The sequence below is a fragment of the Mesoplodon bidens genome (assembly GCF_964165515.1).
Source record: "Mesoplodon bidens genome assembly, chromosome: 3".
Classification (NCBI taxonomy): Eukaryota; Metazoa; Chordata; class Mammalia; order Artiodactyla; family Ziphiidae; genus Mesoplodon; species Mesoplodon bidens.
In genome coordinates, this window is record NC_138178.1 from 128940008 (window position 1) to 128953962 (window position 13955).

At 42.7% G+C, this 13955-nt stretch overlaps 1 protein-coding gene across 3 annotated transcripts in view; it reads right to left on the reverse strand.

Moving 5' to 3' along the window:
* TRIM9 (tripartite motif containing 9) overlaps positions 1-13955 on the reverse strand; it is a 103811-nt gene that overhangs the window by 12845 nt on the left and 77011 nt on the right. Inside the window, exons 6-8 of one of the 3 annotated variants that reach the window (XM_081229071.1) lie at positions 11482-11639; positions 10152-10290; positions 8224-8481 (exon numbers count right to left, since the gene is read on the reverse strand). In XM_081229071.1, the coding sequence (XP_081085197.1) occupies positions 8417-8481; positions 10152-10290; positions 11482-11639 (362 nt within the window). In that variant the 3' untranslated portion in view covers positions 8224-8416. Of the gene's footprint in view, positions 1-8223; positions 8482-10151; positions 10291-11481; positions 11640-13955 lie in introns of those variants that run through there. The other 2 variants (XM_081229070.1, XM_081229069.1) reach the window with 2 other exon arrangements.

The following is a 13955-nucleotide window of genomic DNA, read 5'->3' on the forward strand; positions in this document are numbered from 1 at the left end:
CCTTTTCTATTCTCAGCACCAGGAAGAGGCACTTAGAGTTGGTGATGGCACCACTCTGCGGGATGGGGCTGAGGGCAGCTATGGTTATTCATGGGATTAATAACTTGACACTAAAATGGTTAGCTTTTCTATCCTTTTATGTAGATCCGTTATTTATTGATGACCCAGTTGTCCCTGACTCCTCTCAATCTTGAACCATGCTCTCTATTCAAGCAAGCTGATTTAATATACATATTACCCAATCACTCCATCTCTGTCTCTGAATTTTTCCCACCTATGGCCTCCCATACCCTACCAGCTGGGCTCTTACCCCATTTTCTCTAAGAAGCTCCTAAAAAAAACTTCCTACCTTGTCATGAAAATTGTCCAAATGAAGTGCAAGAGAGCACTTTCCACTTGATCCCAGCAGACTCTTTGTGCCCTTTCCCATGGGCACATGGTGCAAGTGTTGGGTCAGTTGCCTACAGGTCATCTAAGTCACTTGATATTACCTTAGGTTGCAGGAGTCTTAGAGGGAAGACACTTATCTCGATAACATCTGAGCAGCAATCACAAGCTTCCCCTTGAAGTCCCCTAGGTTGAGGACCTCATGGCCTCCAGGCAGCCCCCTCCTGTTTGTAGTTATTGCTTACATTGGTCTGGATATATCTCTCGTAGCATTACTATCTGGGGCCATACAGAACAGTGCGCTAGTTCTTCAAATATTTGAGAGCAGTCACCGGTCCCCTTTAAATCATCCCTTTTCTGGGATAAATAGAATCGATTTCCACCCTTTCTTCTAGAGTGTGGATTTCAAATCTTTACTCTCCTCATTGTGCCCCTCTGGACATGTTCAGAGACATGAACCAAAGACAGTAAGACAATATTGGGAACAGTGGTGCCACACCCATGTTTAGCCAAATCACACAACTAACATTGAGCCTACACATAGCTAACCAAGAGTGTATTCTGTGTTATACCCAGGATGCAAAAAGGATGTACATCCCACTTCCTTACCTCTCCTTCAAAGCACAATTACTGAGATCTGGAGAAGGCTTTTCAGCCATTAATATTCTGTTAGTCACGACAAAGAGGAATTGGGTTAGTGCTTTTTTCAGAATACATGATATGAAGCTATGTTTCAGGTCATAGCTAATAACCAGGATAACTGTTATTAATTTTTCATGTATAGGTCACTGGAGGAAGAAAAATAGCCCCTTCAAAGATTTTTAATTTCTTGTCACGTTTCCTCACATGCAGTGATCCTGTCTGCTGAAGAGCTTTGCTGAGCAAAAGCAGTTTAGCAGCAAAGAGCAATGGGAAACAGAATGCCAGTGGAATACTGGTGTGGCAGCTCCGGGCATATCAGTGACTCTGGGATGAGGCCTGTGTTTATAATGGGAGTGTGACAAGACACACTTTCCCTCAGCTCGGTCAGTGACCATCACTCTCCTCTTGCCTTTGCCCAGACTACTTTCCCTTCCCACCTGGATTGGCTGGATGCTGGAGGTGGGGCCTCTGCTTGAAAGAAGTAATCAAGAATTATCAAAGCAAAGATTGGCTGGGGACCACACTTATTATTTACTGACTTTTGGGTTTGAGGCAAAAAAAGAATATTTAAGTGGTGTGCTCCTTTTTTGCCTTACTGTATATTTATTTTATTTGTTCATTAGCAGACATTGCATTAAACCTGAACAGCTGGGAAATGGGACACATGAAGTTGGGAGGAGAACTGACCGTATTTAGAGAAAATCTGTATCTTATACTACGAATTGGTTTTTATATTTCTGAGGGTAGAATTTCTTGACTGATTCCAACATGTACAGTGCACTAAAGATTTCTACAGATGTGGAATATTTGGAAATGTAAAGTACAGTCTTTGAGGTATTATTTTTGGAATTCAAAGAGGAAAGGTAAACTGACAGGGATTCCATATGCTAACCCAGCTTCTTTTGTGCTCTGGTAGAATTCTTGGTTATCTTCCTGTCTGGCAGTGAACAGCTTCATAATTTAAGCAGTCCTTGGATGCTGGTTCAACAAGATGGTTGTATTTCAGAGTACAGTAAGGCAAGATATGTCACTAAGAGCTGCACAAGCAGCGTTAAAGATGAGTTTCAGTTCAATTATAAACCAGCTGTAAAATAATTTGCTTTTGTTGGGAAGATTTTAAAAGAGACAAATAAATGAATGAAGGGGTTGAGTGTCCTTAAATGATCTAATAAGCATCCAAAGTCACAGTTATGTCCCACTGGTACATAATTTACAGTGAAAGGTGGTATTATAATCTTTCTTAAGTGTGGCATTAACTGCAGTTGAGAAGTTAGAAACACTTCCGTTCTGAAGAGCTCCTTTTAAAAGAAGAAATGAAACAGCCTCTTTCCACCCTTGGGACACCAAGACCTCCACTCCAATTTAGAACACCAGGGCATTATTTATAAGGAACTATCATCAGAAGAACTGAAAATTCCTATATTTCAAAGAGATACAAAAGATTCCAAAGGACTAAACTGCTCCCCAGAATGTCAAGTGCAAAGCACATTCTCCAAAAGTGAAAATAGGGTTTGGATCCAATTCGGTCCTACGGAAAATCAGGCAATTCTCTGGGATGTCGTGCACGTTGTCAAAATTAAAAGGAGCAAAGCACCTCTTTTCTGGGCTCTGAAAGCTGTCACGATGCCTCTCACCTTGGATTTCATAAAATCTACCCGGATTTGTTCAGGTATGGTTTACCTACCTTGAGGAATTTGTCCTGGAAATGCATATCCCTCTAACTAGATACTTTTAATTGGGGCTGCGGGGACGGCTCTGGTGCTCGGAGTCATGAAAACTAGAGCCGAGGCAGAGTGGACCATACGCTTTTCCTTGTGTGACCCTTTACCGGCTACTTCCTACTAGTGTTGAATTTTCAGTGTCACAGGCAACCTCTGAGACCCACTAGAACCCCTGGGGGAAGCAGGAGGCGGCTACGCCAGTCCATAGCATTTCCTGAAATAGTAACAGCTTTCGGCCGTGATTTTGAAGAGAGAAGCCACAGACGAAAACCAGGGGGTATTAACTGTAAAGAACTTAAGAGGTCATCTGCTCTAAGTCTATAGTTTTAGAGACAAAACAATCCCCCCACCCCAAACAAAACCCTGAAGTCCAGAGAGACTAAGGGACACATCTAAGTCACACTGCCAGCTATGATGGGACAGGATAAGGGCCACAGGCAGATCAATTCCTGGTAGATAAAATTTGGGGGCTGACAAGGCCATTGCTCTCTTTTGTGCCTTGGAAATGTATAAAAGGTAAGGTCGGTGCTATAGGCCATGGGGCACATTCCAGTGGTCTCAGGGGTGACCAAGGATTGTGTGGAGGACCTAATTATCATTCTCCACGCCCTGCATTATACTGAGGATGAATCTTTCTTGTCTATATAGAGTGGTTCCATGGACTGTGGTGGTTAGGAATTGAAAAGCAACTACGTCACCCTCCCCTTTGGGATTCTGACCACACAAGGTGGGCGGGCTGAGATGAGATGAGGTTCTTTTTTCCCCCACAAGGTTACATATTCTCTGGTGGGAAGCGGGGCAGGTGTGTGTCTCAGTACATTAAGGTTTAAGAGTACAGCACTTACCCTGGCCCCAAATCACTATAAAATATCTGCAAAGAGACTTTTGAACAGATGCACCTGGGGTCATTCTGGTCCTGTATTCTGCCTGCATCACTGAATATTCTCTGGGTTATTTTCTGTGATGTGTGGGACAAGAAGCTAGCACACTGGAAAGGGTGTTGTGATGCTGAGAGCCTAATGCGAAAGAAAAAGGCATTTTAATCTTTATGAATTAACACCTCTATGTCCCCTTTTAGAAAGCAGTTTCTAAGATGTGATTTCAAGAGCCCCAACCCTTTTGTTGTCATTAGATAAAACAATCCTGGAAAGCACTGGGGAGATGGCTTTTACGGCTGTTCAAGTAAGACAATGCTTGAGAGCACTTTTGCTCAGTGCTCTGAGCACCTGTGTGCAGAGAATGCTGCAATTTACAGCCTTATCTACAGCCTGATTCTCTCATGATCACTGATTATGCTCCCCACTTTTCCTCACAGTTGAGATCTGGAAGGCTGAGAGCTTCTGTGAATAAATAGCTCTGTGGTTTCAACCCGAGCAGGGCTCCCAGTCCCAGACCTCACTTGGTGGGGTCTTTCAAGGACTGCAAAGATGTGGCTCTGACATCCTTTTCCTTCCCAGGCAGCGACCCATCACTGCCAGCTGAATGTGTCCACGTTGGAGAGAAGCTCACCCCGGGGGGCTGGGGAGCCAGAGGGAAGACATGGAAAAAGGACAGGACCCAAGGACATGCTTGGATATTATACTGGAAATGATAGTCATTCCCACATCTCCTTCTTAAAGCAGGAATATTATTCTTTAGAGCAAAAGTCTAACATGACTGAAAGTGTTAAAGTCCTATTTCTGCCTGGGGTTTCTGGATGAACATGTGAGGCAGCTACACAGTACTGCTTTTACAAGCTGTCTTCAGACATCTAGCAAGCAGACTTAGGATAGTTTTCCGACTTTCCCTCTTTTTGGTTGAGTGCAAATAGCACTGTTTTAATGTCAGCATCAAAGTGTACCGTGCTGGGCATTGGAGCTGAAAGGCCCAGGCCTGGCACGTCATTTATCCTCTCCCAGGCTCCGTTTTGCCATATGTAGAGTGGAATAATAATAATAACACTTTCCTCATAGAGTGTGGTAGGCAGAACAATGGCCCGTCAAAAAATCTCCATGTCATAATCCCCGGAAGCTGTGACTATGGCACCTAACATGGCAAAAGGAACTTTGCAGATGTGACTGAGTTAAGGATCTTGAGATGGGAGATTATCCTGGACTATGCAGGTGGGCCCAAGGTAATAAATCACAAGGATGCTTATAAAAGGGAAACAGGAGGGTTAGAGTCAGAAAGAGATTGGAAGACGTTATGCTGCTGGCTTTGAAGATGGAGGAAGGGGCCGTGAGCCAAGGGATGCCGGTGGTTTCTAGAAGCTGGGAAAGAAACAGAACAGATTCTCCCCTAGAACCACCTCCAAGGAATGTAGTCCTGCTGACACCTCACTTTTAGCCCAGTGAAACCCATTTAGGATTCTGATCTCTAGAACTGTAAGGTGATAAATCTGTGCTGTTTTAAGCTGCTAAGCTTGTGGTAATTTGTTAAAGCAGCAATGGGAAACTAATACATAGGGCAAATCTGGAATGTTGCAGCAACAGAACAGAAGGGAGGTTTAAACAATAGCAGTGGGTACAGAGGTATAAGGTCTATATAGCAGTCTTAGGGTGAAGAGAAAAGAATCCCTATTTTTAGGACCTTATAGTAAATGGATAGCTTTTATACAATTCCTCTGCTGGATTTCAGTATCCTAAAAATATTTGCTGGCTTTCATATTGCTGTCTTTTTTCAGGGAATCTTTTAATGGGCAATGAAGAAAGTTCTTGGAAGCTCTACACAAAATTACCATAGTATTTTTTTTTGGGGGGGTACTTATACTGTAATTCCATAAAGCCTTCTGATATACTTAATACTCCTTTATCAAGAGTTCCAGAATATATACTGACTTTTAAATGTATTAGGTGGAAATCTTTCTAAAATGCATTATATACTTTCTGACTTTCTGAGCATATGCCACAGAACGTTCTCTTTCTCTCCCCCCGCTTTTTTTTTTTTTTGGATTGTTCAGTTTTTCCAGTTACCTTCCTTGCTCAGTGCTGCCAACAGCCTCAATTCACTTCTATACCAAATTCCTTTCTCTTCTAATGTGAGGTTTCAGGTCTGCTGTGCTCTTTGCAAATGCGTCAATGAGCTCAGCGGAATTGTGCATAAAAAGAGGGAGAGCTGAGTGACACCAAGGGCTCTGCCGTGAGAATAACGCAGGAGCTTCTGTGCCTGAACTCTGTCCTTTCTTTTCCTACCAATCACAGGTCATTGTTGCTTACATCTTGACTGTAAGATGACTGCCTACACTGTAGGGTGGAAATCTTAGTTCTCGAGGGGTGAGGTGGTACCGTAGTTTTAGGCACTCTGGGCCAGGTGCCATGGAGTTCAGGGAAGGAGGAAGAGTAAAGCCCGTAAGCACTGGGCAGGGCCATGGTGTATGCATCGCTGTGATCGTCAAATCGGCTCGCTCAATTAATGTTTTTGAGTGAATGAGGCCTCCTTTGCAAAGTCAGCTCAAGGCATAATTTGAAGTTTTTACCTTACCTACAGTTGTTCCCTCTGTTAGGATTTCTCTCTCGCCCTTCTCTGAGAAGTCTCTCCTCCCCTTTAGATCATGTTCATTTTCCCTGTAGTGTGTTGTATTTCATGTAGCTATTAGATGTAAGACAATCAGAATATTATGTCTATGAAAATACAAATTAAAAAACCCTCTGTTAGAAACATTTTTACTTTTAGAAGAGGCTGCTTGTTAGTCGAAATTAAACTCTAAATAGTAGAATTAAGGTGATATTAAAAGTGGAACGGCTCATACATTTCTGGTGTAAAATCTATCCGGAAAGCAATTTGCAAACATAGATCAAGGGCTTAAAGACATTCATACTCTTTAGTCTAGTAATTCTACTTCTAAGAATATGTCCAGTGAAATGATCTTTTTCGCAAAGATTTGGATTAAAGAGTGTTTTTTGCACAGAAGGTGCAACCCTCTGTGTTCTAATTCCCCTGAAGGATTGGTGAGCTGTACCTCCTCCTGTGCTGAGAAGGCTGCGTGAAGCAGTTCCCTGGCTCTGAGAGCTGAGGGAAGTCAGAGAAAGACCTTTCTCCAGCCAGATAATAGTCTCAGTGAATTTTTTGAGCACCAGGAATATTATCTTTGGTCTATCTTATTTTTTCTCCAGATTTGAAAAGAAGAAAAAAAAGTCGTCTGTTTAGGTAGGTAGAAGGAAAATAGAGAAAAATGAACAAAAATTTTTCTGTCCTATTCTCGCCCATGTCTATTTTTCTTTGGGGGTCGGGGGCAGGAAAATAGTCTCCCAGACACAGAATGAGCCCTAGGACTCTATGTATTAACAAGGCCTTGTCACATAATATTTTAAACAAATACTCTTTTGTAGATGGTTTCAGAGACCGTGACACAGCCATCACAGCTATTAAATGAATTACTTTAAAGATATATACAAGCAGGTTGTGGGCCTTATTTTAAAATTTCATTAAAATTATTAATTGCTTATAGTTAAGTTTCTTCTTAAGTCAGGGTAATTTGGTTTAGATCTGCAACTGGTCTTATTCTCATGGCTGTGTTAGGTACATTCCCCAAAACTTTGCTTTCAGGGAACTAAGCAAACTTGAACTTATATAATAATTTGTTTTCCTTTCCTTTTGTCTTTTGATAACACGTTCTTTATAATTCCATTGCATTAAATTATTTTTCATTGTTTTCCTGACTGATTCCCTTATATAAATTATGTCTTCCTTATGGTCCCCTTTCCTTCTCTCACAGTGTTTATCATAATTCGTAAGTATGCAATATTTGCATGTCTATTTCTTTAAGGCCTGTCTCTCTTCCTAGACTGTGAGCTCCGTGACAGCTGGGGCGACCTCTGCTCAACACTCTAAACCCATATCAGACACTTATCAAATACTGTCCAACAAACAGACAAACAAATTTGCTTTTGAAAAAAAAGGGTCAGAATTCACAACAATGTGGACATTTGATCTCCCCTGCATAAAGTTACCTTTAGGTCAGCAGAAGGTTCTGTGATAGTTCAGAGAGTATAAGTGATAAGTGATTTAAACCTTGGACTAAATGCATGTAAATACGAGTTAGACTTGCTATCACATACGAGATCGTACCCTTCTGTGATACAGACTTTTTATTTTGAACCTTGGAAAGAGGTTAACTCTTGCTAAAAAGAAGATAAAAGATTTTATTAAAGTAGAAAGCAAACCAACCATCCCATCACCCACAATAGCAGCAAAGAAAAAAATCCCCAAAGCAAATCTTTCCAGGAATGGTAAGAAATAAGATTAATTAAGTATAAGTTCAGTTAACTTATTAAAACTCTGTTAATGGCATTTTTCTCATTGGTTTCTAAAAAACAAAAAAAGAGGTATAATTCTTTAGTTCTACAGGCTTTCTCAATTGTTATAGATCGATCAAATCTTTTTTTTCCTAATAAGCTATTCATTATATTTTTTCTTGCTTTCTAAATCTTGTCTCACTGTTGGAATGAATTAGAATGAGGGAGAAACAAATAGAACAAACCAAAGTTATGGAGAAAGTATGTGTGTGAACTTTATTTCATCATGAGAAAATCACTTCTGTGCAGTAACAGAGAATACTGATATCTACACGATGATAGGGTTTTCTTTGTATTTAGATACATACCTTATATTTGTACACAATATATAAAATTCATGGAGGAAATTAATTTCTACAGTACAGTTTCTTTGTTGGAAGAGGACATGTTCCGTTAGTTTCTTTTAGAAAATGACCCCCAGTTCTGTGACTGTGGTACCAAGGATCGCAGTTCCAATCCTGTAATTTATTAGACACCATAATCTTATGAACATTAATCGAAACTTAGAAACTACATCCTCCTGCAGGATGAAAAGAGAGACATAAGTGCTCAGGCTGCTATGCTAATAACTGATTTTAGCAGAATAGTATGATTTCCATGATGCATTATGAATAGAAATAGTTTTCCCATAGGTCTGGTGACACAGATGAACAACGTTGCTGCAAATTGTCTCCCTGCGCTGATGGCATGCACTTCACTCTTCAATCAAACCGCTTTGTACACACATGGGAAACAAGGCCATCCCCATCAAGGGCCTTCTGCATCGCACCTAGGAATGCTTCTGGAGGGTTTTAGCATCTAGCATGGTGCTTTGGGAAAAGAGGCAATTGCTCTCAAGCTGATACGCCTCTTCCCAGAGAGAAGTTGCTAAAATGATCATCCCAGGGGAGGCTCGGCTACCACATCCCTATAACCCAAAGGGGGATAGGTATGTGGGCATTTCCCCTTCACCAGGTCCTTCTCTTTGAGTAGCATCATTCAGACTTACAAGTGCTCCCCAAGTGTGGTCTTCACGACTAGGGGCCTTTCAACCTTGCTGTGGGATTTGAAGTTGTGCTTATTTTTAACCATGTGAACCATTTTCGGGGTGACTGGCACATGCTGAGGTTTGTGGGAAGTGGAGCACAGTTCTTTTAGCTAACATTTGGAGTGAACAAAATCAACATAATCAGTTCTGCAGAGGGAAGTTACAGAGAATGCCATGGGATGGGGGTGGCTTCTATGATTAAAATGACACCCAGAAGGTCTGAAAATGCTTTGGCACCAACCACAAATACCTCGTCATAGGTTTAATTTCATGTGTTGCAATTGCTTTTAGAGTGAAAATGTTAACAGCCTCAGAGGTTATACCTGGTCATCAAATGCAAGCCCCTCTCCTGAGATGGATGGCTTGCCTTTGATGACCAAAATATTTACAGTATAGCCAAGAAGAGAAAGTTGTCTGGAGATGGACCTTGTGTGGAGGCCCCAGGCAGCCTAACCAAGCCTAGAGGGACTGGCAAAGGTGAAAATGGCGAGGTAATGCAGAGGCGCTGGCCTCTTCCTGGCTGGTGCCCACGGGGAGCCTCGGTCCCAGCGTGCGAAACGGAACTTGCTGGTTAAGCCAGGAGTGGTCGACAGGCCCTCTCAGAAAGGCTCCTGCGCCCCACACCCCTTGGAAACACGTTCAGTCAGATATATCCGCAGCTGGAAAGGACCTCAGCCCCGCCCTCAGACACAAGCCAGCACTACAAAGCAATTGAGAATCGTCTGGGCAAAACTGGACAGTGGTGTGTATCGTGGAGAATGGGAGCCTGCCCTAGAGCCTAGATACATCTGTCTCACACACCGCAGCCCATTGAGGCCTTCACTTTTCAGCTTCTTCCGCTGCAGCTTATTTAGAGCGTTATCAAAGGAAGCCGCCGGCCAAGGCCATTGGAACTGCCGCTGTGGACTCTTTGGTTTGATCACGTCCACATACCATGGGCTCGCTAAAGGCAGGAGAGAAACAGTAGCTCTGTGCCAGAATGCAGGGCAAGTCATGGAAACACTTGTGAATGTGGGCAGTGGTGGGGTTACCTCCGGGCTTGCCAGCCATTCTAGATGCCTCGCAGTTCTCGCTCTGAGGGATACTGCTGAAGGGCCTTACCCTCGGATGTCTGGAGGACCAGGGTCTTGCTGTACTGGCTGACTCCTGTTTTGTTGAAGGCCTTGATGCGAGCATTGTATGTGCTGTTGAAGTGAAGACCATCCACGGTGCACATGGTCTCCTTTCCAACATACACTTCCTGAGGGGCAGAAAAGAACAGGCCACCATTTAACTCCAACCCTTGCCTGGGGCTGGTCAGGAGGCAATGTTGCAGGGTGGACAGGAGCAGGTGCTTTGGGGTCTGCCTGATCTGAGCTCATCCTGTGAGCTACTGGGCACTGAACTGACCTCTTTTAGCTGCAGTTTCCTTCTCTGTAAAATGGGGACAAAAATACTTACCTTATGAGGTTGGTGTGAGGATTATATAAGGTCATACATGCAAACTGACTAGCATAGTGCCTTGTGTTTAGCATGGGTCTGGCAGCTTACTGAATGCTAGTTATTAGCACATAGGGCTTAAAAGATTAAAACTGGGTACTTACAGTTAGCATTATGCTTATTATTATTATTGGCATTTATTCAGTATATTATACCTACTGAGCTCTTTATTCATCAGTATGATTTGTAAAAAACAGGTTTGAAAACATGAAGTCATCTCTATGCTATGTTTATAACCCACTGATAACTTCAGAAACTGTCACAAAGCATAGGAGTTTTGAAGTTTAGGAAGGGAAATCATGAGTATTCAGATTTTCACCACAGTACAGAGGGAAGAGGGAGGAAACAGGGAACGGAGGAAGAATGACATTTCAAAAGCTTAAAATAAATCTTAGCATAATGCATCCTTAGCATAGGTTAGGCAGATGCCTCTCTCTTTAGCTGTACACGTTGCAACATTATGCTGATGTAATGAGTAAAAATAATTTGCATCCAAAGCACAGCCTTAAAATGACAACTTGTCAGTGGGATACTAAGTAGGCTGGGGTCTGAGATTGCAGTATGCTAAGAATTTTATATGAATTATCTAAGTGGCTCTTAACAGTGCACGAGGTACATGTTATTATTGTCATCTCCTTTTTACAAGTGAGGACCTGAAGGCTCAGAGAGCTGAGAAATGGGCACAGTCCCAGAGCCAAGTGGGGGAGTTGGGACTTGAATGCAGGCAAACTGACACCAGAGCTTGCAGTACCGCACGTATCAATATTTCCTCTTCAGAAGAGTGGAGCAGTTTCTATTCAAGGACTCCTTTGTCCTTCTTTGATGGGACATGGAGAAAGCAGGCCTCAGATGAAGAGCAGGCAGGCCCTGCAGGGATGGGTCGGAGACTCCATGGTGGGTCCTCCGAGGTCGTCACCGGTTTTGGCTGACAAGCCGTAGGTTCTCCACTTACCCGGAACTGACCACCATTGCCATCATCCAGCTCCAGAATGTATCCTTCGGCGGGCACCGTGGACAGGGGCGGCTGTTTCCAAGACAGCGTAGCGCTGTTGTTGTGGGTGCAGCACTCCTCCAGCTGTAGGATGGGAGTCGCTGGGACTGGAGAGGAAGCTAAACAGAAATTAGTGTAACCCTGGCTTCTGTCGAGCTGCCAACATTTTCAGTATCTAGGAATGAGAAGCACGCCCTTACTTAGGTCAAGTGGCTGGGCTAAGCAGCTAGCCTGGGGTGCATGGAGGTCGGGGGCACCTGAACAGGAGCCCTCCTAGAGCCTCCAGGAGTGGCAGTGGTTTCTGGTCTACTGCGCTGCCTTTTCCCAGCTCATGGTGGCACTTCCTACCTTACCTGGCGGGGAGACAACGGCTCTGTTCTCACCCCCTTGAGCACCGAAGGCATCACTCCTAAGAGAAGTGTTTCACGTGGGACATGGATGTCCCATCCAGCCCACGGAAGCCTGTTTCACCCATAACATGGCTGATGAATTTATCATAGAGTTTATTCTGAGCCTTAAACCACATTTAATAAAATGGGAACTGCCTATGCTGAGAAATAGCTCTGAAACCACTATATTTCTAAGGTTCTATCTTTTTTTTTTTTTTTTTTTTTTTTTGCCGTACGCGGGCCTCTCACTGTTGTGGCCTCTCCTGTTGCAGAGCACAGGCTCTGGACGCGCAGGCTCAGCGGCCACGGCTCATGGGCCTAGCCGCTCCACGGCATGTGGGATCCGCCCGGATCGGGGCACGAACCCGTGTCCCCTGCATCGGCAGGCGGACTCTCAACCACTGCGCCACCAGGGAAGCCCTATCATTTTTTATTAGTGATTCCACTCAAGGTTCTGTGCACATAAGTAGCTATAGCTCTGGATTTTTGAAAATTTGGTACCAAGTGACACAAACAGTGATTTCTCAGTTTTGAAACTTCTGAGGAATTTGACACCATTCTTTCAAAGCAGCTATACCTTGAAAATGGCACTAGCTCAAGTCTGTTCTTTCTGTAGGTGTAGAGCAGTCAACTGTGAGCCTGGAGAGTAGTATGGGAACAGATGGGGCCTGGCAGGGAAGGTCAGAGTGTCCTCGTGACCTTGTGAGAATCTGTCACAGTGTTACTAGTCACAATACCACTCCCCCCCCCATTTTGTGTTGAGTCTTGTATTACTTAAAACTGCAGATTAGTTGAGCCTTCAGACATACAGACATAGAAATGTCAGGGAATGAATAATCCTAGCTCCTAACATATGAACTCAATTTATGTATCTGGGAGCAGTGTTTTTACTAACTGCTTAAAATTATTTTTCAGCACTAAAACATGAATTTATTTTTGTAGCACTTTAACACAGGATAGAATGGTGTGGACCACGTCCAGGGACATTCAGGTGAACAAATGTTAACTGTGGAACACCTGGTATGCTGTACCAAAACTGGACTTGGAGTGTCATGCACTGAATTAAATCTCCTCTTTGCCAGTGACCCTGACTATGATGGTTAATTTAACAGCAGTTTAGAAAACAGGTTCTATGGTGGATTACCTACAAAACAAAAGCAGTGACTATAAGTGATGTGAAGGTGAAGCAGGTCTATTATCTTATAATCAAGAAGGCTGGTACATGACAAGAAAACCATGCCTGAGTTACCAGATCAAACATAATTAAATCAAAATTACCACCAGTTAATTGGAGGTCATCAGTTTAGGAAGGGAAATAATGTTTCAAGTTTCAATTGCACGGGGTTCAGGTGGAATCTTATCAGAGAACAATGGCTCTGCAGCCTCAGAGGAAATCTGGAATTGGAGGAAAGGAAATAAATGCACTGCCTTGTTCAATACATAGACTACAGGACTGGCTGGGAAAAGGAGACAGAAGACACAACTGCTTCGAATGATTCTAATGACCATCTACATGTGACAGGTATCATCTAGGAGTTGTAACTGGAGGTTAACTTAAGGTCATTATTCCAGTTAGGAACTTACTTTGTCATTAAAATTTTTTTCCCATATAAACAGAATACATCTTAACAGTGGAGTAAAATCTGACAAGTTTAAGCAAACCATTCTTCAAAGGGCTTCTAGAGACATGGAATGATTCTCCCTGGGGATATTTGCTCTTAGCTGTGCTTAATGGTTACAGCCTTCCATAAAACAACAATTTCTTGGACTCTATTTCATTATCTGCCTTATCAGTCTTCATTTTCCCTTTGTTCATGTTTCAGGCAAGTTTACATTTCATCAATTTTAAAATCAAAGAATAAGATCACAAGATGTTTTCAATTTGAATCATACAAATACTTGCAATGTCTCTGGTAAGAAACCTCAAATTTCCAATATAGACATAGGTATAATTAAAAGACTAATTGAAATACATGGTGTCATATATAATTAAAACATGTGAACTTCATTCATAAGTCCTCAGTGGATACACTTTAAAAGGCCAAG